We start from the raw sequence: 25556 nt of genomic DNA on the forward strand, positions 1-25556 counted from the left end.
TAAGTACAATTTAATTTATTATTTTCTCTTCAATTTGCTTTTTATAGCTGACATGTTAATTTCATTTTGAACATGGTATGCCAAATATCCTGAGCTTCCAGGAATAAAGTCACGTAGCTCCCCAAGGAATTTCTTCATGGAATCAATTGATATATAACCTACAAAATTAAAAATATATATACATTTGAAATCCTATCGTACTATTACACTATTTGTTTTTCAATGTCTTTGATTAGAATTAAGATTTTTAAATAATGTTTTTAGAAAGAAGTAAAAAGAAGAAATAATACCAGTGAGAAGATTCTCCATGAAACTTGATAATTATTAGGGAACACCTTTCTTCCCGACTCCCCACTCCGTCCAACCTTCTACCTCCTTTTATTTTATTTTAAATGTTTATGTATTATTGAGAGACAGAGAGACACAGAGCGTGAGCAGGGGAGGGATGGAGAGAGGGGGAGACACAGAATCTGAAGTAGGCTCCAGGCTCCGAGCTGTCAGCACAAGACACGGGGCTCGAACTCACAAACTGCGAGATCATGACCTGAGTCCAAGTCGGTCGCCCAAACAACTGAGCCACTCAGGCGCCTCTACCTCCTTTTAAAACACAAATATTTCGGGGTGCCTGCGTGGTTCAGTAGGTTAAATGTACAACTTTGACTCATGTCATGATCTTGCAGTTCGTGGGCTCAAGCCCTGCATTGGGCTCTGTGCCAACAGCTGAGAGCCTGGAGCCTGCTTTGGATTCTGCATCTCCCTCTCTCTCTGCCCCTCCCCTGCTCACACTCTGTCTCTCTCTGTCTCTCAAAAATGAATAAATGTAAAAATATTTTTTTTTAATAATAAATAAAACACAAATTTTGATTACCCACTTTGACTACTGAGAGTGTAATGTCCAGGTTGGGGATAAAACATAAAGTACTTAGACTAAAATAACTGGGAAATGTGTCTGGCTTAGAGTGTAATCACTCAGAACTATCTATCCAACTAGCTACTAACAGCATCAACAGCTCATCTTCACCAGCAGAGCTGGGAACACTTTCCTGCATGGCTAACACTGGGATAACATTGTTTAATAAGAAATTAAGGAAAGCCAATATTACTGCTTAGTCAACAAGGGTTTTGGTTGTGAGTAATTTTGATGTCATTAATAATCTGAAATTGATAAGAGTATCAAAAAACACCCACCTAGAATGCAGAGAGCTTAAGGACTCAATAACATTAAGCAATATTACCTTGATAGCAACTGCTTATCTGAGTGATTATATTTTAAGTGTATTGTGTTTGTAGTTTATATTAAAACTGAAACCTAGTTTAAAAGTAAATACTGTATGAGAAAAACTCTGATAGAGCTCAAAGATGATTGAGTTTAAAACACTACCATCAACATGTGGTACATATGCATATAATTTGATTGCTTCTAATAATAATAAATTCACAGCTAATAAATTAACTATGAATTAAATAATATAAAACTGAGTAGTGCCTTTAAAGATATTTTAATCATAATCATTTACTTCAGAAAATCTCTTGAAATACTATTACTACACTCTACGTGGTTCATGATTTTTGCCTAATGACTAGGTTCTGTATAAAATAAACTAGTGCAGAAAAATATTAACATTTAGTTAACTGCACATATACACAGTATGTGAAGTTTCTAAAGATATGTATGAGGATAGGAGTTTTAAAAATAATTATTATATTGATAAAAATATTCCTATAATTATAAGAAGGACATTTATGCATCAGAAATAGATTATTGTAGCAGTTTTGAAGTAATTATGACTTTTGGCTGAAGTCAACTGACGCCCAATTTATACTAGCTTAAACAAAAAGGGAGTGTACTAGAAAGACACTGCCATATCAACCAAGCTTGTGAAGAAGGCAGGCATGTTGCTGGGCCTCAGAAGTAACTAGCTCTCATTGTTGTCTCTTACTGGTATCCAGTTTTTCTCTACATGTTAATTTCATTTTCCTTTCTTGAGGCAAGTTGGCTTTAGTAGAAAACATGGGCCCCCATTGCTCCCAAGTTTTGTATCTTAGAGCTATGGTTACCTGAATGAGAATGATTTGACTGGCTGCATTCCATGTCAAAAAATCTAGAGAAAAGCTGTGACTGGCCCAACTTACATCAGGTAATCGTTCCCAAAGCAACTGTTAGAGGTGAAGAGCAAGCTCATGTTTTAGAAAATGACTGTTTCTGTGTAACCCAGATGAACTGGGGGGCGGGGCGGGGGGGGGGCGAGAAAAAAGAGTTCCTAGGAAAGGTATTCTTGGTGGAGGATTCCATAAGTGTCTGTGGTAACCAGCCTCCCAAATGGCCCTAAATGATCCCTATCTCTTAGTGTTCACCAGTTTCTGTAGTCTCTGGAAGGAGATTCTGTATTTGGGTGTGTCTTTGTGACCAATAGCACATGGCCGAAGTGATGGTTTGTCACTTCTAAGAGTAGGATAAAAAAAGCATAGTGGCTTCTGTCTTGGGTAGGCTCTTTTCCCTCTTGCAGTTCTCTCTCTGAGGAAAGCAAGCTACCATGATGTGAACAGCCCTTATGGATAGGCCCACATGATGAGGAGTAGGGCCTTGAGCTGAAAATCAGCAAAGACCCAAGCCTGTCAACAACCACATGAGTGAGCTTTGAAATGTATTTCCCAGTTCTAGTTGTGCCTTGGAGTAACTGTAGCCTGGCTATCAACTTGACTGTAACCTTGTGAAAGACTCTAAGACGGAAATATCTAAGATGCTCCTGGATTCTTGGCCCTCAGAAACTATCAAGTAATAAATGTTCATTGTTTTAAACTGCTAACTTTTAGAGCAATTTGTTACACAGTAATAGATAACTAATAAAGTACCTATGATAAGTTCCCAAACTTTTAATTATCAAAACTTTTTGGTTTGAAAATTTTGCCTGCAAGATATTTACTCTTTTTTTTATTAATAATACATGTAGCTATCAATCAGAACTTCTTCTGATAACCAGTGATATCAGACTGAAAGAATTTAATTCCAGTCAAAAGCAAAAACCAAACAAAAAACAGACCAAAAAAAAAAAAAAATCCCTTGATATTTTATAGGACATTTGGCACTATCTGAAGACATTTTTCGTTGTCACAATTTGGGGCCACTGGGTTCTATGGCATAGCTCCAATTTGTATTTTCTGCAACCTAACATCTAATTAGTTCTATTTTAAGAGATTTAACATTCATTGAGCTAAATCTAACCCGTTTTGAGGAAGAGACAATTAAGTTATAGTCACAGAAATTACTACCACTGCCTAAATTAGAACTGTCATTCACTACATTCCAACAAGTTATTCCTTCCTGTACAAGCAGATGGGCATGATTTTAAAAAAGGAAGTACTTGTCATTTTATATCAAAATTAAAGACAAATGAATTATCTCTAAAAATTGAAACTTTCTTCCAAGAAAGTGCTATAAAATTTTAACGTAGGGGCGCCTAGATGGCTCTATTGGAAAAGCATGTGACTCTTGATCTTGGGGTCATGAATTTGAGCCCCACGATGGGTATAAAGATTACTCAAGATAAATAAATAAAATTTTTTGTAATTTTTATTTAATTTATTTTTTTAATTTACATCCAATTTAGTTAGCATATAGTGCAACAATGATTTCAGGAGTAGATTCCTTAATGCCCCTTACCCCTTTAGCCCATCCCCCTCCCACAACCCCTCCAGCAACCCTCTGTTTGTTCTCCATATTTATGAGTCTCTTATGTTTTCATTCCCTTCCTTGTTTTTATATTATTTTTGCTTCACTTCCCTTATGTTCATCTGTTTTGTATCTTAAAGTCCTCATATGAGTGAAGTCATATGATATTTGTCTTTTTCTGACTGACTACCCTCTAGTTCCATCCACATAGTTGCAAATGGCAACATTTCATTCTTTTTGATTGCCGAGTAATACTCCATTGTATACATATATACCACATCTTCTTTATCCATTCATCCATCGATGGACATTTGGGCTCTTCCCATACTTTGGCTATTGTTGGTAGTGCTACTATAAACACTGGGGTGTATGAGCCCCTTTTGAAACAGCACACCTGTATCCCTTGGATAAATACGTAGTAGTGCAATTGCTGGGTCACAGGGTACTTCTATTTCTAATTTTTTGAGGAACCTCCATACTGTTTTCCAGAGTGGCTGCACCAGTTTGCATTCCCACCAGCAGTGCAAAAGAAATCCTCTTTCTCTGCATCCTCGCCAAAATCTGTTGTTGCCTGACTTGTTAGCCATTCTGACAGGTGTGAGGTGGTATCTCATTGTGGTTTTGAGTTGTATGTCTCTGATGATGAGTGATGTTGAGCATTTTTTCCTGTGTCGGTTGGCCATCTGGATGTGTTCTTTGGAGAAGTGTCTACTCATGTCTTTTGCCCATTTCTTCACTGGATTATTTGTTTTCTGGGTGTTGAGTTTGATAAGTTCTTTATAGATTTTGGATACTAACCCTTTATCTGATATGTCATTTGCAAATATCTTCTCCCATTCCACAGGTTACCTTTTAGTTTCGCTGATTGTTTCCTTTGCTGTTTAGAAGCCTTTTATTTTTATGAGGTCCCAATAGTTTATTTTGCTTTTGTGTCCCTTGCCTCCAGAGACGTGTTGAGTAAGAAGTTGCTATGGCCAAGGTCAAAGAGGTTTTTTTTCTGCTTTCTCCTTGAGGATTTTGATGGCTTCCTGTCTTACATTGAGGTCTTTCATCCATTTTGAGTTTATTTTTGTGTATGGCGTAAGAAAGTGGTCCAGGTTCATTCTTCCGCATGTCACCATCCAGTTTTCCCAGCACCACTTGCTGAAGAGACTGTCTTTATTCCATTGGATATTCTTTCCTGCTTTGTCAAAGATAGTTGGCCATACATTTGTGGGTCCATTTCTGGGTTCTCTATTCTGTTCCATTGATCTGAGTGTCTGTTCTTGTGCCAGTACCATACTGTCTTGATGATTACAGCTTTGTGATACAGCTTGAAGTCTGGGATTGTGAAACCAGCTTTGGTTTTCTTTTTCAAGATTGCTTTGACTATTCTGGGTCTTTTCTGATTCCATACAAATTTTAGAATTATTTGTTCTGGCTCTGTGAAGAATGCTGGTATTATTTTGATAGGGATTGCATTGAATATGTAGATTGCTTTGGGTAGTATTGACATTTTAACAATATTTGTTCTTCCTATCCAGGAGCATGGAATCTTTTTCCATTTTTTTGTGTGTGTCTTCTTCAATTTCTTTCATAAGCTTTCTATAGTTTTTGGTGTATAGATTTTTCACCTCTTTGGTTAGATTTATTCCTAGGTATTTTATGGTTTTTGGTGCAATTGTAAATGGGATCGATTCCTTGATTTCTCTTTCTGTTTCTTCATTGTTGGTGTATAGGAATGCAACCAATTTCTGTGCATTGATTTTATATTCTGCCTTTTGCTGAATTCATGGATCAGTTCTAGCAGTTTTTTGGTGGAATCTTTTGGGTTCTCCATATAGAGTACCATGTCATCTGTGAAGAGTGAAAGTTTCACGTCCTCCTGGCCGATTTGGATGCCTTTTATTTCTTTTTATTTCTCAATCATGTCTGATTGCTGAGGCTAAGACTTCCAATACTATGTTGAATAACAGTGGTGAAAGTGGACGTCCCTGTCTTGTCCTTGACCTTGGGGGGAAAGCTCTCAGTTTTTCCCCATTGGGGATGATATTAGGGGTGGGTCTTTCATATATGGCTGTTATGATCTTGAGGTATAATTCTTCTATCCCTACTTTCTTACAAGTTTTTATCAAGACGGGATGCTGTATTTGGTCAAATGCTTTCTCTGCATCTATTGAGAGGCTCATGTGGTTCTTGTCCTTTCTTTTATTAATTTGATGAACCACATTGATTGTTTTGTGGATATTGAACCAGCCCTGCATCCCAGGTATAAATCCCACTTGGTCGTGGTGAATAATTTTTTAAATATATTATTGGATCTGGTTGGCTAATATCTTGAGTATTTTTGCATCCATGTTCATCAAGGTAATTGGTCTATAGTTCTCCTTTTTACTGGGGGCTTTGGTTTTGGAATCAAGGTAATGCTGGCTTCATAGAAAGAGTTTGGAAGTTTTTCTTCCATTTCTATTTTTTGGAACAGCTTCAAGAGAATAGGTGTTAACTCCTCCTTAAATGTTTGGTAGAATGCCCCTGGAGAGCCATCTGGCTCTGGACTCTTGTTTTTTGGGAGATTTTTGATTACTAATTTGATTTCTTTACTGGTTATGGGTCTGTTCAAATTTTCTATTTCTTCCTGTTTCAGTTTTGATAGTGTATATGTTTCTAGGAATTTGTCCATTTCTTCCAGATTGCCCATTTTATTGGCGTATAATTGCTTATAATATTCTCTTATAATTGTTTTTATTTCTGCTGTGTTGGTTGTGATCTCTCCCTTTCATTCTTGATTTTATTTATTTGGGTCCTTTCCTTTTTCTTTTTGATCAAACTGGCTAGTGGTTTATCAATTTTGTTAATTCTGTCAAAGAACCAGCTTCTGGTTTCATTGATCTGTTCTCCTGGGTTTTTTTGTTTCGATAGCATTGATTTCTGCTGTAATCTTTATTTCCTGTCTTCTGCTGGTTTGGGTTTTTGTGTTTTTTGTTGTTTTTTTTTTTTTTTTTCCTGTTCTTTTTCTAGCTCTTTAAGGTGCAAGGTTAGGTTGTGTATCTGTGACCTTTCTTCCTTCTTTAGGAAGGCCTGGATTGCTATATACTTCCCTCTTATGACTGCCGTTGCTGCGTCCCAGAGGTTTTGGGCTGTAGTGTTATCATTTTCATTGGCTCCCATGTACTTTTTAATTTCCTCTTTAACTTCTTGGTTAGCCAATTCGTTCTTTAGTAGGATGTTCTTTAGTCTCCAAGTATTTGCTATCTTTCCAAATATTTAGTGTTTCATAGTGTTGTGGTCTGAAAATACGCATGGCATGATCTTGATCTTTTTGTACTTGTTGAGGGCAATAAATAAATAAATTTTTAAAAATAAAATTTTAATGTGGAAACTTAAAGAAAGAAAATAATTAGTAAGAAAATTTTTAAAAATCAGAAAATTTTACTATTGTTCTACCTATAAAATGAAAAAAAGACTATCACAAGTTAAAATTTTACTTTAAAAATTCTGGCTAATGATTATTTTTTATATTTTTTTATTATTTTATTTTTATTTTTTATTTTAGAGAGAGAGGGGTGGGGTGGAGAGAGGGACAGAGGGAGGAGAGAGACAGAGAAAGAAAGAGAATCCCGAGCAGGCACTGCACTCAGTGCATAGTCTGACACAGGAGTCAATCCCATGACCCTGGGACCACAGCCTGAGCTGAAGTCAAGAGTCAGATGCTCAACTGACTGAGCCACCCAGGCACCCTGACTAATGATTATTTCTACAGTTCTTTTTCAGTTTGTTTTTAATATAACACTATCATGTCTTTTGAATAGTCAGACAGCAATGAAACATAGAGCAGCATTGTTACGTGTCCAAATCTAAGCATTTGTCTTTATTGTGCTGATTTTAACATTTATCATTGATTTTTTAAAAATGTTATCAAATGTTTGATATGTCCAAATGAACATGGGACATTTAGTAACTGGTGATAGAGTTGCCTGAAAAAAAAATCAATACCAGTAACATGCCACAACCATGGTTTAAGGGGTACTTGCATTTTATCTGAATGTTTAGGTCTAGGGATAAGTCAGGGTAGCAGTCACTATTCCCAATATTAGAACTTAAGTACTTCTACATAGTTCATTGTCCTTTGCAGTCCACATTTACTCCTCAAAGGCCCAGAACTGACTTCTCCGCTATCAAAGCTGGGTAGCAGTTTTCTTTGATGTCCCTAAGATTCAGTCTCAACCTACACATTAAAAGTTCTTTTTCAAAGTGCTTTTCTAAAGGCCAATTTATTACTCAGATGAACAGGAGGAAAAAAAAAATGAAACAAATGGCTAGACAAAATGGTAAGAAGGAATAATACTATGAGAGAAGACATCTAGGAATCTGTGGACTACTTGCAAGAGGTAGTTTTGACACTCGTAAAGAAAGTGTGAGAAAAATACAAATGATTTTTAAAATGAAATTTCAAAAACCTGTATTTTTTAAGTTGCTGTATTTTAAAGACAATTTTTTTTTAATCTCTATTTTAAAAAAAAGATCAATGACATTACTGAATACCACCCAGATCAAAGTATCTAACTATCCACCTCATTTAGCACTAAGTCCCAGAGGCCACTTTTCAACTGGTTCCCTAAGTTCCATCCTCTCACATCAGCCTTAGTAACCCATTTTTTCTTTACATCGGGCACTAGAAAAGCCAAATATGGAGTCCACGGACACCTGAGAACCTCTCTAAATTATATGTGAAGTTTGTGTATTATGTTTGTGTGTGTGTGTATGCTAGGGAAAGGGGTCTATGTTTCATCAGATTCTCAAAGGAAACTATGATTACAGTGGTCCATATAATTTATCTTCCAAATTGGTATGCCTGAGAGTAAAAAACTGATGCCAGGACAACAGGCATAAACTGGGACTGTCTTATGTAAAAACATGGATGTATATTCACACTACCAATAGACCAGTGTTTTAACAGAAAATATGGGGCCTATCTTTGGGTCAATTCTACAGATTTATTTAATGTAAATGATATCTCTTCTATTAGTATATGTAACAGAAGGGACTCTACTTGCCAGGCTAGTACAACAGCAGCTTTATTGTACAAAATATTCTTTTGTTTCTTCCCTACTTGGGTTTTCTCTAAATTTTATTTTAAATTACCTGTTACCATGTTGTTCACTGGATAATTCTGAAGAGGGAAGTACATCTGCTTTTCCGTAACTGGAGTCCTTATAAAATGCTTTTCTGTGCTATAAAACGAAACATACAGAAAGTCATATTTATATTTGGGTTTTTTTCCTGAAAAATTATTCCAGGCAATATGTAATCTATTTGCTCTTTTTTTTTTAAATTTTTTAAAGTTTATGCAAGGGAGGGGCAAGGGAGGGGCAAGGGAGGGACAGAAAGAGAGGGAGAGAAAGAGAATCCTAAGCAGGCTCTGCAATGTCAGTGAGGAGCCTGATGCGGGGCTTGAACCCACAAACCATGAGATCATGACCTGAGCCGAAATCAAGAGTCAGCTGATCAACTGACTGAACTGCCCTGGCACCCCAATAATCTACTTGCTCTTGATCAGATTTCAGTTTTATTGGGTGAAATGTTAAATGTGAACTTTTGTGCTTCTAAGTAATACAAGGGCCCATTCAGTTTTCCTGGCCACTTGACAAAGCAAATTTTTAATGTAGAAATCTAAGTCTTTTTTTTCAATATTCTGAAAAGCATAATAATTCAATAATACTTTATAATTAGATAAAATACATATATACATATGTAATCTTAAATATGCTAAAAAAAGCAGAGTGGGTTCTATTTTAAGTAATCACAGCATTTTTGTTATTCAGTGTTTAAATAACTGAAACTCTGTCAACTAGTACTTCAATACTGTAATAAATAAAAAATGATATCTGGGAAAATCATGAGGTATACTGATTCTGAAGTAACTTCTGAGTTAAAAAGAAAAAAAGTTAAATTATTCCGAGTGTGGTTGTATAGTATAATTAATTACATTCTAACTTTTAAGAGCTAAGTAGTTTTCAACTAAAAGATCCTATTTTTTAACTATGCCAAATAACAATGTTTGCTATATTTAGCCTGTATATAATTAATAGCTAATATAATTATGAAAACAAAAACCTCAATAATTAAAAATTGGGGTCATCCTTCATTATTTTCCTTTAAAAATCTAAAATTAGGGGCGCCTGGGTGGCTCAGTCGGTTGAGTGGCCGACTTCAGCTCAGGTCATGATCTCGCAGTCCATGAGTTCAAGTCCCGCGTCAGGCTCTGTGCTGACAGCTCAGAGCCTGGAGCCTGTTTCAGATTCTGTGTCTCCCTCTCTCTGACCCTCCCCTGTTCATGCTCTGTCTCTCTCTGTCTCAAAAATAAATAAACGTTAAAAAAAAATTTCTAAAAAATAAAAAAATTAAAAAAAAAATCTAAAATTACAGTTAGTATAGTAAAAACTTTATTTTCAATTTGTTTAAAAATTAGATTTCATCTGAAGTCTTCTTCTTCTTCTTCTTCCTTTTTTTTCATCTGAACTCTTCTAAAAGAAACTATGGCTCACTTAGGATAAGATCCTTCAAATAAAGCAAAATAATATTCCCAAAAGAATCAGAAAGTGAAAGGGATAACCTTTATTATTATTATTTATCAAGGCTCTAAAATTTTTGGCTAAGCAATGAGATGGAGGAGGAGAGGGAAAGAAATGGAAGACATATCTAGTTAAAAGGAAGAAGCAATCTTTCATATTAACAAATTACCCTGAAAAGCCAAGAGAATCAACTGAAATATTTCTAGAATCTTAAAGATTCCAAGTGGGTAGTTATAAGACAAATACTGCCAAATCAATCACTTTACTTTATAATAGTAATAACTAATAAAAAATAAAATGAAAAAAAACCTGATCCAATCCACAGCAGCAGCAAAATTCATAAAAATCTATAATAACCAACACAAGAAATATATGATTCTATATGTAGGAAAGTAGGAAACTTTACTCAGATATAGAAAAGAAAAGTAGGGGTGCCTGGGTGGCTCAGTTGGTTAAGCGTCCCACTTTGGCTAAGGTCATGACCTCGCCGCTGGTGAGTTCGAGCCCTGTATTGGACTCTCTGCTGACAGCTGGCAACATGGAGCCTGCTTCAGATTCTGTGTCTCCTGCTCTGTCTGCCCCTCCCCCGCTCATGCTCTGTTGCTTTCTGTCAAAAGTAAATAAACATTAAAAAAATTTTTCTTAAATAAAAGAAAAATAAAGAAAAACAGAAAACATTCTCCTGGATAGGAATACTGAAAATTATAAAGGCCTAGGGATTCTCAAATTTAAGTTTAACACAATTCTCAATAAAATCCCAAAGGGATTTTAGAGGTTAAGAAAAAATAATTCTAAAATTTACCTGAACAACAACATATTAGAAAATCAAATAGGAGGCAGACCGAATGTATAATAGAATGAAAAAAAAAAAAAAAAAACCTAGCAACAATCTTAAAAGACATACAAGATTTGTATGAAAAAAAATATGAAAATGTTCCTTAAGGGCCAAAAGGAAAATTTTAAAAAGTGGGGGGAAAAATACCATTTTCTTAGATAGGAAGATTTGGTATCAAAAATAGTCTCCTTAAGTTAATCTATAATTTTTTTTTGTAATGTCACTAAAAATAATAATTTTTGAAAATATTAACAAGGTGGTTCTAAAATTCAAATAGAAAAATAAACCAGAAAGAATAGCTAAGCATTAGGTAAAAACTAAGTAAGTACAAATAAACTATGGATTTAATTAATTGTAAAAAATAAAATAAAAATAAAAGTCTTCTGTAAAAACAAAAAGAATAGCTAAGAAAATCTGAAAAAGAGTAAAGAAGAGAAACTAGCACTAGATATTAAATCATATTATAACTAACTAAAACAGAGTGGTGCTGTTGTATGACAAATGAATGGAATATAAAAATATAAAATCCAGAAATAGACCCAAATACTTACAGGGAACTAACCTATAATAAAGGTGCCATTTTAAGACAGTGAGGGAAAAGATGAATTATTGAATCAATAGCCACAAGTAGGGTAGCTATCTGCAGGAAAAAAAGAAAAAGAAAGTACATCCCCACCTCATATCTTATGTCAAGATATACTCCAAATGTGTCACAGATTTAAATTGGAAGATAAAGTCATCATTAAGAAGAATCCATAGCAAAAAATATTGATGATAATAATCTTTTTTAAAAAATTTTTAATGATTATTTATTTTTTTAAAAAAAAATTTTTTTTTAACGTTTATTTATTTTTGAGACAGAGGGAGATAGAGCATGAATGGGGGAGGGTCAGAGAGAGAGGGAGGCACAGAATCTGAAACAGGCTCCAGGCTCTGAGCTGTCAGCACAGAGCCCGACGCGGGGCTGGAACCCACGAACTGCGAGATCGTGACCTGAGCTGAAGTCGGACGCTTAGCCGACTGAGCCACCCAGGCGCCCCAATGATTATTTATTTTTGAGACAGAGACAGAGCGTGAGCAGGGGAGGGGCAGAGAGAGAAGGAGACGCAGATTCTGAAGCAGGCTCCAGGCTCTGAGCTGTCAGCACAGAACCCAATGCAGGGCTTGAACTCACAAGCTGTGAGATCATGACCTGAGCCGAAGTTGGACACTTAACGGACTGAGCCACCCAGGCACTCCACTGATGATAATAATCTTAAGAGTAGGAAGACTTTCCTAAGTACAATACAAAACCCAGAAAGCCATTAAAGAAAATGTTAATAAGTATGAATGTATACAGTAAAACATTTCTGCATGATAAAACCTAACTTTTTTTTAATGTTTATATTTGAGAGAGAGAGAGGGAGCAGGGGAGAGGCAGAGAGATAGAGAGGAAGACAGAAGATAGGAAGTGGGCTCTGTGCTGACAGCAGAGATCCCAGTGCAGGGCCTGAACCCACAAACCATGAGACCATGTCCTGAGCCGAAGCTGGACGCTTAACCAATTGAGCCACCCAGGCACCCTCAAAACTTAACATTTTTGAAGTCGAAGACGGAGACGCCTGAGTGGCTCAGTCGTTTAAGTGTCCAGCTCTTGGTTTTAGCTCAGGTCATGATCTCACAGCTTTGTGTGTTGACCTCACAGCTTTGTGGATTCTAGCCCCAAGTTGGGCTCTGTGCTATGTGGAGCCTGCTTGGGATTCTTGCTCTCCCTCTCTCTCTGCCCCTCCCCAACTTGCACTGTCTCTGTCTCTCTCAAATAAATAAATACATAAAAAATAAAGTCAAAAGACAATAGGCTAGGAATTATTAATTGTAATTTATTTCACAAAGAAGTAATTCTCCTAAAAGGTAAAGAGTTCTTATCAAAAAATAAAAATAAAAATAAAAATAAAACTCAATCGATAGGAAAATGTGCAAAGGATATGAACAAACAGTTCACAGAAAAGGAGATACAAGTGATTCTCAAACATCTGAAGACACTCAGCCTCATTCATAATAATAGCAATTCAAACAAAACTAGAGTGAGATACCATTTTATACCTATTAGATTGGCAAAGACCAAAATATATGATAGCACACTGTATTGGAGAAGGTGCAGGTGAAAGAAGGGTGACTAACTATCCCAGTTTACCCTGGATTTAGGGGTTGCTCAGGAGACAGAGCTTTTCAGTGTTAAAACCAAGACAATCCTTAGCAAACCTGGATGTTTGTTGGTAAACAAACCTGAGAAAGGCACTTTTAAATATAACCAGTAGGAGCATAAATTGGTTTTACCTATATGGAAAGTAATTTGATAAGACCTATCAAGGATACAAATCTGCATACCTTTTGACCTAGCAATTCACCTCCTAAGAATTACCCTACAGATACTTGCACACATACAAAATGACATTACATGATCATCCACTGAAGCACCACTTTTAATAGCAAACTAGAAATGACCTAACAGTCCACTGAAATAAGGAACTAGGTAAATAAATTATGACAAATTCATACCGTGGAATACTATACAGTACAAAAATGAAAAAGCTCTTTATGTAATAATATGGAATGATCTCTAAGGTAAAATGATTGAGTGAAAGAAGGCAAGGGACTGAACAGGGCTTATAGTCTATCACTATTTGTGAGAAAAAGGAGAAATGAAAATATTTATATTAATTTGCTAGTATATGCACATATAAGAAACTAGTAATAATGGTTGCTTCTGAGAGAGCAATTGGCTTGTTAGGGACCAGTATTTTCACAGTGTCCCCTTTTGTATATATTAGATTTTGATAATTAAAATTTGAAAATAGAATAATATGTAGGCATGAAGAACTGAGGAAAAGATTTTTAAAAGGAAAATAATCAGTTTGGGACTTGCCTTGTCAGGTATTAAGATACATAAATAAAGTTATATAATTTAAAAGAATATTATATTGAGAGAGAAATAGATCCACAGATTAATGGAATAAAACCGTCTAAAAATAGATCTCCATATACGTAAAAACAACCTATGACAAAGGGAAATTACCCATCAATTAGAAATAGATTTATTATTCAAAAAACCCCATGGAAATTTCTTATTTGTAAAACAAAATCAATTTTGATCTCCTACTACCATAAACCAAAATAAATATCTGCAGAATTTAAAACTGATTTTACATTTGAATGGGCAAGAACTTTTCCAAGTATAAAAGCAATAGAAGAAATTATAAAGGAAAAGTGATCAGTTTAATGGTACAAAAATTTAAACTTGTATCTCTAAAATAGTATAAGCCAGACAACAAACTAAGGATAAAATGTGACAAACTGGCAAAAGGATAATATAGCTATTATATAAAGTTGTCAGACAAGTTGATAAGAAAAACAATGTGACCCCACACACACACAAAAAGGGAGAAAGAATAAAAACTAACCACAGAAAAGGAAATATAAAATGCTAATAAACAAATTCAAAAAGGCTCAAAGCCATTAGTAATCAAAGAAAAATAAAAATTAAAACAAAATGTATTTGTATAAAATAGCAAGAAATGTACTAATGTTAGTGGTTATCTCCAAGTGGTGCGGTTGTTTATAATTTAAATTTTCTTTATTTTATTTTCTATTTTGACAAATCACACGCATTAAGTTTCCAACAGAATAATTAAATTCATGCAATTTTCAGAAGATTTTGGGAACATATTGAAAAGTGAAAATAGCATAGTGATTAAGAGTTTGGATTCTGGATCAGCTAGACTTAGCTTCAAATTCAGTTTCACTATGTAAGTAATGTTGGGTGACAGCTCTCTGAACCTGTTTCCTCAATTGTAAAATGAGGCTAATAGTATTTATCTATCTTATAAGGTTATGAGAATCAAATGAACTGATTAGCTCACAGGTGTCTTGTATTTAGCAAGTGTTTAATAACAGGTTCATCACTTAGTATTCAGTATCACTAGTAGTATGCCAACAAAATATATGCTGAGTAGGTTCAAAGTATTTTATCTATGTTCACACTGCACCCTCTGGTGGTTCCACAAAGAAAAGGCTCTAGGTTAGATACCTACCTAAGGTATCTATTCATATCCTTTGTCTATTGTTATTGTTTTTAGATTGGACATATTTTCCCCAGATTTGTAAGCCTCCTTTGTATTTTTTAAAGAAACTAGTTTTTGTCAGATGTTTTTCCCCAGTGTATATTTTTCTTTTGACTTGATGTATGGTATTTTTATTGCCACATACAAGTTTAAAATATCTGTGGTAGTCAAACTTAATCTTTTCCTCTATGGCTTCTGAGTTTTGCAGGACAACCATTTCTTGAAGAATTTATGTATCTGATATCTTTTCTAGTCAAATGAATCACTGGGAGTTACCTTTTATTTTCGATTTCTCAGCCTTCTCTTACAAGGCCCTTAAGAATATCTTCATGGTCTTACCTCCTCTATTTTTATTTTTCTGCCTCTCTTTACCAGTTTCTTGTCTCAAAAAGCATAACAAGTAAATTCAAAGGAGTGCTATACATAGATATCCCAAGCCTTAAAATATTGATTCTCAGACTTAAGTGATAGAATATCTAGAAGTCGACCATGAAACAATGTTTTACTAAACTTCATTAAATACAAAACTTTGGGTAAATTAGATAACAACTAACTTTAAATTATAACAAATCAAATAGTAGGTACAAAAGGTATAAGAAAAAATTATGGAAGAAAAACTTAAAATTGAAAAAACTATATAAAGTAAACCCGTTTTTATATTGAAGAGAGACAGCTACTATTGGATCATTTTTATTTCAGCAATCAAATACCAGACCTTTGAAAAGCCAGTACTCTCTGAGTATTTGAAAGCCATGGAACTGGAAAATACAGAATTAGGACTAGATTACGAATAAGACTGAAACAAAGGGGGCCTCTCATAGATTGGCTCTAACACAATGGCAAGTCCATGATTGTCTTTTTAATTTCTTGAACCAAAGTGACTACATCACAAACAATTTAGAAAGGAAGGGGGAAAATCACTTAGAACTTCCAATCCTAATAAAATTACTGCTAATATATAGTATATTTCCCTATTTAGAAAATATTTAAAAAGTAATATAACAGCACTACTTATACATAAATTCTTGTTTCTTTTCTGCAAGAATAGTCTAGCATAGTGGTTGGCTCTGGAATTAGAACGACCCAGTTTAAATCCAACTTTTCCCCACTTAATAATAAAAGTTTATATGGCTTTGGGCAAATTAATCTATCTAACCATAGATTTATTTTTCTGTAAAATGGCAATGGTAATAATTATAGTATCAATCTTGTAAGAAGATGGTAAAAATTAGAGGCACTTGGGTGGCTCAGTCAGTTAAGTGTTCCATTTTGTCTCAGGTCATGATCTCCCAGATCGTGGATTCAAGCCCTGAATCGGGCTCTGTGCTGACAGCTCTGAGCCTGGAGCCTGCTGCAGATTCTGTGTCTCCCTCTCTCTCTGCCCCTACCCAACCCATGCTCTGTCTCTCTGTCTTTCAAAAATAAACGTTAAAAAAATTTTTTAAAAGAAAAGAAGACAGTGAAAATTAAATGAGATAAACACAGTTAGTGCTCCAAGATGCCTACATTGAATTGAATATCAATGAAGTAGATGAATTCAATACCTTTTGGATAGTTCTTTTTTGTGATATATTGCTAGTTCACTGCTTTCCTTAAGGTCCTCAGTTTCCTTTGGTGTTACTTCATCATGCTGTGGATAGCAAAAGAAATCACATTTTTAAAAATCACATCAATGATCCAATCAAATGTTTTTTCAGAAAGCAAAAAAGTAAATTAGCAATATATACCGAGATTCTTAAAATTTTTATACACTTAGGTACATTCAATCTAGTTTGGTGTCAAAAACTTACAAAATTTTGTACACACACACAATTATACTATTTGTTTTTAGGTATATGTGATGAGGACCAGAATTGTTAAAATATCAGCTGTGGTTGTAGTAGATAGTAAAATTTGAACTAATTTTATTCTCCTATCAACTTTGGAAATTTTCCCTAATGTGGCCATATTACTTTTTAGTTTAGTGCCTGGGTGGCTCATTCGGTTAAGTGTCGGACTCTTGATTTCAGCTCAGATCATGATATGGTTCATGAGTTTAAGCCTTGCTTTTGCACTGTTAGTACAGAACATGCATGGGATTCTGTTTTCCTCTCTCTCTGCCCACCCACCCCCACACATGTTCTCTCTCTCTCTCAAAAATAAATAAATATTTAAAAGATAAGGAAAAAAAATTATTAATTAAACTTAAAATTCTTGACTTGAAGATTCCTAGGCTTCCTATAAATTATAGATCAAAACTATGAAGTAAGCTGAACAAATTGTATTTCCCCTTCAAAATTAAAATGGAGTATTTAGCATGGAGTTATGAAAGAATCAAACATGCATTAAGCTTTTCAAAAAGATTATGTGAAAGTGACTCAGATACTGGTACCTATCACATAATATATTTACTTAATATGCCTTTGGGAAATATCTGTTTATGTCACAAATGTCCAAACAATAACATAACACTCCTCAAATTACTTACCAGATTTATGCATGTTGTTGCCATTCGATGAAATACCTTCTACTTATATATTCTATGGTTACATTATTATAATTGCCTAATATTCAATATCAATCAATATCTTGAAAGAACAAGTCACTTATCATAAAATCATATAATTTCCAGAGCCAGTCATCAATACAGGCATGTTCTACTAATTTTTTCATAGAAAAAATATTGGATTGGGTTGGAGCAGAGAAAATTTTGTTCCATTTTGCTAATATCTAGTATGTGAACTAAAACAGGTTTTTACCTTCTCTTTACCTCAGGTCTCTCATTTCTAAAACTGAATGATTAAATTAATGAGCTTTAAGGAGCTTTTAGCTCTAAAGTTCTGGCTTACTCAATAATAACTGTCAAATAACAATCATTCTATCACCACTCGTGTCCCTGAAAACAATATGACAAGCCAAGGATTGGATATTTTGATCCTTAGTACAACATAGCCAAAGACACTAAAATAACGGTTATTTTCAGATGATGACAACTTGGGGGAAAAAAAACAATTTAATAAAAGGAATACAAAACATATAAGTTAATTGCTTGGCTCCAGAAATATAAAGATTTCTGAAAAATTCCAAACACTGAAAAGTTAAATAATACAGTAAGTAGTATATACCTTTCACCTAGATTCACAAAGCATTAACATTTTTATCACTCTGCTGGTCCATTTGAAAATACTTGCAGATAATATGACATTTCACTCCTTAATCTTTAACTTGTGTTGTTGGGTTTTTTTAATGTTTATTTATTTTTGAGAGAGAGAGAGAGAGAGAGAGAGAGTGGAAGCGTGGGAGGGGCAGAGAGAAGGGGACAGGATCCGAAGTGGGCTCTGTGCTGACAGAAGTAAGCCCAATGCATGGCTTGAACTTATGAACTGTGAGATCATGACCTGAGCCAAAGTCTGACAACTGACCCAAAGTCTGACAACTGAACCACTAGGTGCCCCTAGCTTGCCTTGGCTTTAAAAAGCATTCTTTTATTTTTATAATGCCACCATCACAATTAAGACAATTAACATTAATTAAATATTACCTACTAGTCCATCTTTAAATTTTTCTGATTGTTCTCAAAATGTCTTTTTTACTTTTTATTTTAAAAATATCCAGAATCGGGGTGCCTGGGTGGCTCAGTTGGTTAAGCTTACAACTCTTGATTTCAACTCAGGTCATGATCCTGAGGTTCATCAGTTCGAGCCCTGCATCAGGCTCTGTGCTGATAGTGCAAAGCCTGCTTGGGATTCTCTCTCTCCATCTCTCTCTGCTCCTCCCCTGCTCGTGTTCACTCTCTCTCAAAATAAATAGATATTTATTTTTTAAAATATCCAGAATCCAATCAAGGTTTATACATCACACTTGGCTATATATCTCTTGATCTAGAACAGTGTCCCTGCTTTTTTATTTTTTATGGCATTGTTTTAAGGAGTCTAAGCCAGTTAGTTATTTTGTGATGTGTCTCACATTCTGGAATTCTCTGAGTGTTTACTCATAATTGGATTAAGGTTAATTAGGTTAAACATTTTGAATAAAAACACTTTATAGAAAATATTGTATACTTTTATTATATCACCTCAAGCTGAACATAATGAGAGGTTATTCCAATATTGGTGATGCTAAATTTGACCAGTTGTTTAAGGTGGTATCTGCCAGATCTCTCCATTGTGAAGGCGTATCGCTTACCTTTGTAACTACTAAGTAATCTGTGGGGTGATAATTTGAGATCATGGTTTTAACATCCATTAATGACCCTGCCTAAATCAATTATTTTACTGGGGGTGGTAAAATGGGGATTTTATATTCTACCAATGTTTCTATATTTAAATTTTTTTAAGTTTTATTTGTTTTTTTGTTTTTTTGGGTTTTTGTTTTGTTTTGTTTTGTTTTTTTTGAGACAGACAGAGACAGTACAAGCAAGGTAAGGGCAAAGAGAGAGGGAGAGAGAGAATCCCAAACAGGCTCTGTGCTGCCAGCGAGGAGCCAGACATTAGGCTCAAAGCCATGAACCATGAGATCATGATCTGAACCAAAACCAATAGTCAGACACTCAACCAACTGAGTCGCCCAGGCGTCCGTGTATTTATTAGTTGCTATTTTATAAAGAAGTTTCTCTTATTCCATGTTTTCTTTCCTTCCTTCCATCACTCCTTCCTTCCTTCCTTTATTCCTCTTCCCACCTCATTTCCTCTCTTCCTTCTGTTCTTATTTTCCTTTCTTTATTCCTTTGGAGCATCACTACTGAATCATGGATTCTTTTAAATTTAATTCATTCCTGTCATTCTTTTTGATGCTCAAATTACCCCAAATTTGGCTATTGCATAAAAATTTTGAAGTAAGTCAAAAGCATAGGCAAATTTGAAGCAGAATAGCAAAAGCTATAAAACAGTCAATTTTCAGTTTTGTACACATTTATTGACAGGTGTTATTGAAGATATTTAAGAAATGACACAACAGAGGGATTAGTAAATCACAATCTATGCTGGCAGTAAGGGTGCCTAGATGGTTCAGTCAGTGGAGTGTACCACTCTTGATCTTGGGGTTGTGAGTTCAAGCCGTGTGTTGGGTGTAGAGATTACTTAATAAAATAAAATAAAATCTTAAAAAAAAATTAAAAGGAAGAATTATCTATTCTGGCCATAAAAAAACTGGGTAAATACTGTGCACCTATTACTCCCTTAATATTAGTGATAGAAGCAAATTTTCAAATTTTTTACGTGAATAATACAATAAAAATATCTCAATTTCATCAATGTGCTAGTGTAAAAACAATGTCAGACTAGATTATATTCAATAAAAGCATGTCCTTTAAATTCTATAATCTGGATCATTGGTTTTAATATGTCACAAGTAAACATTTTTAAGATTACATTGCTTTCAAAAATTTTTGAAACTGTAGATTCTAACCAAATACCTTTATTTACTCTTACCTTTTCTATCTGAAAATGTTGATCTTGTTCCCAAATAAAATTACCAAGTTTTCTTCTTATTTCTGTGGTAAGAAAAACAAATCCAATACTATTTTTTAAAGTAACTTTGTAGAGTTTTCTGAAATTTACCTGAAGTCTGAAATTTCTAAGCCAGCATTATTCCACTTGCATCAAACTCACCTAAGATAGTTGTTTAAAATGCAGATTCCTATTGAATCAGATGAATGAGGAGGAGCTCAGGAATTTGCATTTCTAACAAACTCCCCAGATGGTTCCAAAGCATTATAAGAATCATTATTGTAAACTTTTTCTGCTGGAGTATAGGTCTTCATTAGATGTTTGTATCTTTAGGCCAACCATTAATAAAGAAGACAATCTACAGTCAAAATAAAAGGTATAAAATTCCCAAATTTGTAGAGTAGAGGTCCTCAAGAATTCAATAATTTGATAAAAGAGGAGTGGAAGAGAAACATGTCTAGTGGGCATAGTAGTGTGTGTGTGTGTGTGTGTGTGTGTGTGTGTGTGTGTGTGTGTGTTTTAAAAGTTTATTTATTTTGAGGGGGGAGGGGCAGAGAGAGAGGAAGAGAGAGAGAAGCTCAAGCAGGCTCTGCACTGTCAATGCAGAGCCCAACACGGGGCTCAAACCCACAAACCATGAGATCATGACATGAGTCAAAGCCAAGAGTTGGATGCTTAACTGACTGAGCCACTCAAGTGCCCCTAGGTCACATTCTTAATGATCTCAAAAGTTTCCATAGTAGCCCACTTGCAGACAAAAAGGTAACATCCCTCTAGACCTATGTCATCCAATATAGTTGCCACTGTACTAGCTATTTATCGCTACCATATTGAAATGTATGGCTAGTCCAGATTGAGATGTACTAAAAGTGTAAAATAAAGTCTGGATTTCAAAGATTTAGCATCAAAAAAAGAATGTAAATATCCCAATGATTTTTTTATTTGTTATATATTGAAATAATATTTTAGATACATTAGGTTAAATAAATATATTAAAATTAATTTCACCTAGTAATTTCATCTATTTTTATTCACTGACTTCTTATTTATACTAGAGAATTTAAAATCAATATGTGGCTCACATTTGCATCTCACACTTCTACTAGACAATACTGGGCTAGGTAGATAATAATGTATACTTTTCAATCTTAAAAAGGAGCATGTTTTCACTGAAAACAGATTTCTTTAATTTAAATACATTTTAATGTAAGATGCTAAACTCAAAGACAGGAGTAATAATTTAAAATCAGGTCAGATAGTCATTCTATAATATAAGCCCCGTGAAGGTGGATATTCACTGATTTGCACAGTTTTTGAGTAAATTAGTTCGCCTATCCAGTCATTAATTTATTTGTATAACATTTTGGAACAATTTATTTTTATAACCAGCTCTCACAAGGACATCAACTGTGGAAGGAATCCAATCTTTGGGGTTTCTAAAGCTCTTCTATAGAAATCTTTTTCAAGTTGTTTTGTTTCGTTTTGTGCTTTGTTTTAAATAGTCTGCTTACTGGGACTTTGTTTTAGCTTCAGTCTGTCTTTCTAAGGACAGACACACATATATCAAGAATTGGGTAATATGCAAGACCTAAAATGGAGTATTTAAGGTTACCCCACAAAAGATAGGGAAATGATGTTCCAAGCAGGGAGTACTAAAAGAACCAATCTCAGAAGCAGTTTATTAACTTGCCCTTTATAGGATTGCTGAAATAATTAACATGAAAGTACTTTTATTTTTTTTATTTTTTTTTTAAATGTTTATTTATTTTTGAGACAGAGAGAGACAGAGCATGAACGGGGGAGGGTCAGAGAGAGAGGGAGACACAGAATCTGAAACAGGCTCCAGGCTCTGAGCTGTCAGCACAGAGCCCGACGTGGGGCTGGAACTCATGGACCGCGAGATCATGACCTGAGCCAAAGTTGGACGCTTAACCGACTGAGCCACCCAGGTGCTCCAGTACTTTTAAAAGTGTAAAGAACGGGGGCACCTAGGTGGCTCAGTCGCTTAAGCATCCGATTCTTGGCTTTAGTGCAGGTCATGATCTCATGGTTCGTGAATTGGAACTTGCTGAAGTTCACAAAACTAGTAAGTATTGGATCCTAGCCAGTAGGCACTGTGAGGGCAAGATCTGCTTTTTGTCATATTCTGCACTGAATCCCCAGTATCTGGGTTGAAACCTGACACACAGTAGGAGTTTAGTGAATGTGTGAATGAACAATAAACAAAGCTAGAATATACACCCAAGGAAATGTGATCCCAAGTCCCTTTCCACTTATATTCAATGATACAAAACACAAAAATCTCTGAGAACAAAGCTCAGTAAAGTTGGGTGACCTGGCTGGATTTGGCTAACAGAGATTGGATGACTCATCTTTGCTAACCTTTTTGCAGGCATGCAGGAGGAAGAATGAAGTGACCTAAAGCCACCGAATTTTTTACTTCAGCATTAGCCACTGCGGAGAGATAGTAGGCATGAAAAACTGTAGCGTTATCTTCTATGTAATCAAGGCTCTGATATATCCTAGGAGAAAGAAAGGGAGATATTTTAGGTTACAAAATAAAGAAGAATGTATTCAACCTTTCCAAAGAAAGAATAAACGAGTGAAAGTAGGGATAATTAGGTGTAGGCAATTAGGACACTGGGGAATAAGAGAGTGGGGTGGGCAGCCAGGGTGGTGACCAGACTTCTGCTTTGTAAACATAATGGAACAGCGATGTGAAGGGGGGTCGTAGGTGGGCGGATTGGAGGCAGAGCAACCTGTCTGAAAGCTACTGTTACATTCCGTGCCAGAGGTAATGCGGGCGTGTGCGAAGGTGGTTGCAGTACCAAGAACTTTTACAGGGTACGTGACCACAGGGTACGTGTTTGGCCACTGACCGATTAACGGGGTGGAGTTGTTATTTCCAAAAAACTCCTATGGTTTTCAGTTTGAGAGCACAGGACTTGGTGCAGGTGTGAGGGGACAATCAGGAGATTTGGTTTAAACATATTGAATGTGATGGGCCTTCAAGGCACCACGTAAACTTGTGGGAGAGACAGCTGGAAACGTAACCCTGGAACTTGGGCGGACTCGTGAACCAAGTAGGAGGCCATGTCGCTGTGTCGGAAAGGAGAAGAGAAAGGTCATTTATATCCCTCCCCGCTTCCCATCTAGGGCTGAAAACTTGCTCATTTCCAGTCTATTCCTGTGATCGATACTTATTAGGGGCCTGCAACTTCCAACGCCAGCTGCTGACTCATCGTGACCCAACAGGCACTGCCAGGTGGCCTTCAGGTACCTCAGCGTGTCTGGGTGGGAGGCATCACAGCTGAACAGGAAGTCGGCGGCCCTTGGGTCACTGATGGAGCCCCCTTCGGCCACTGTGGAGGTAAGAGCACAAGGTGAGCCTAGCAACTACCCTGGGACCAAAGCACCAGAGCGAGAAGGGATGCTCAGTTCACCACCTCACCCACCCCTTCCGCCCAGCTGCCTACCCCAGAACTGCCTCAGTTCTCCGCCGACGCTGCGACAGAACCAACCCCGCTGCCCTTGAAACATGGCGTCCGGCTGCTTTCGGGGATGTGGGGGCGGGGCCTACTGGGGATCGCTGATTGGTCCGAGGTGCAAAGCCACGCTCAATGATTGGTTCTCAGAGTAATGGGCGGGAAAAGCCTGCGGCAAGAAGGTGAGGAGTCTGGCTGGCACTGCTGGAGCGCTGACCGGCTCTGGGGCTGTGGAGAGACCCGTTTAGCTTTCCCCTGACATTGCAGAGAGCGCCTAGTCACGTTGGTGAGTTTTAAACCCTCAGTATTCAAGTTATTGTGCTATTGTTACAGGCATGGGCACAGGTTCTGTGGCATCAAGAGTTATTTTGCAGCAAAACTCATTGTATCATTTCATTTATAAGTGTTTCAGTTACAATCTCTAAAGATAAGGAGTTTCAAAAAAGCAAAACCACAATACCATTATCACACTTAAAAATAGTAATTCTTTAATATTGTCAAATTTCACCGGTGCCGAAATTTCCGGTTTTTTCAAAATTATGTTTTTCTTTTACAGTTTCCACCACCACCACACTTCGCTTCCTTGTATCACTTTTGATAAACTCTATTTTCCTGGTGTTGGGTCCATTAAATCTAAACTCTCAAAAATACTGATATAAAGCCTATAAAACATTTTACTATCTTTTTTAATGCCTGCAGGTTCTGTAACAATGGTTCCTTATTCATTTCTGTTATTAGCTATTTGTGCCTTTTTATTTCTTAGTCTCACCAGAAGTTTGTCAATATTATTAGCCTTTTCAAAGAACAAACTTGTGGCTCTTTGTTGATACTCTTTTATGTGTTTCTTCTCTATGCCATTAATTTCTGTTTTTATAATTTCTTTGGTTTTAAATTGCTGTTCTATTAATTTCTTGAAAGAGGAGTGATTTTCATTCTTTTATTTCCTAATATGTGCAGATAAGGCTATAAATTTCCTTAAAACTGTGTGCCATGCCACAGTTTTCAAGATGTCATTTTTATTGTTCAATTCAACATATTTTCAGCCTTCTAATATGTTATCTGATCCATGGGTTATTTAAAATACTTTAAATTTTCCAAACACATGATTATTTATTTAGTTAGCTATTGTTAATGATTCCTGGTTTAAATGCATTAAGATAAAAGAATATGGCCTATATGCTTATAATCCTTTGAAATTTGTTGAAATTTCCCTTATGATTGAAGTGTATGGTCAGTGTTATGTTTGTGTTTGCAAAGAATATTCTATCTGAGTGTTGGGTACAGCATTCTGCATATGTTCATTGGGTCAAGTTTATTCATCATATTGTCACATTTTTCTGCCAATGACTAAATGGAGCATATTAAAATCTCCTTTGTGGATTTATGGATTTCTTGTTAATTTTTTCTTTATATATATTGAAATCATTGTGTTAGGCGCATGGTAATGTTTATTTCGTACTTTCTAGTTGACTGAACTATTAAGCATTTA

The 25556-nt window shown here is 35.6% G+C and overlaps 1 protein-coding gene across 2 annotated transcripts; it reads right to left on the minus strand.

Annotated features, from left to right (window-relative positions):
- TERB2 (telomere repeat binding bouquet formation protein 2) lies at positions 1-25556 on the minus strand. Of its 2 annotated transcripts, none has more exons than XM_060618687.3 (7): positions 24059-25550; positions 23863-23944; positions 22965-23104; positions 20565-20626; positions 16701-16786; positions 8792-8880; positions 1-158 (listed from the first exon to the last, which is right to left on the minus strand). In XM_060618687.3, exons 1-7 carry the CDS (start codon positions 24120-24122, stop codon positions 19-21), a joined length of 663 nt encoding a protein of 220 aa, XP_060474670.2. In that variant the 5' UTR covers positions 24123-25550; the 3' UTR covers positions 1-18. The 2 variants fall into 2 exon arrangements, with proteins under 2 accessions (XP_060474670.2, XP_060474672.2); XM_060618689.3 differs by lacking the exon at positions 1-158 and adding an exon at positions 3720-6973 and having other exon boundaries at positions 24059-25556.

The sequence above is a fragment of the Panthera onca genome, chromosome B3 (genome assembly GCF_046562875.1).
Source record: "Panthera onca isolate mPanOnc1 chromosome B3, mPanOnc1 haplotype 2, whole genome shotgun sequence".
In the NCBI taxonomy this organism is placed as follows: Eukaryota; Metazoa; Chordata; class Mammalia; order Carnivora; family Felidae; genus Panthera; species Panthera onca.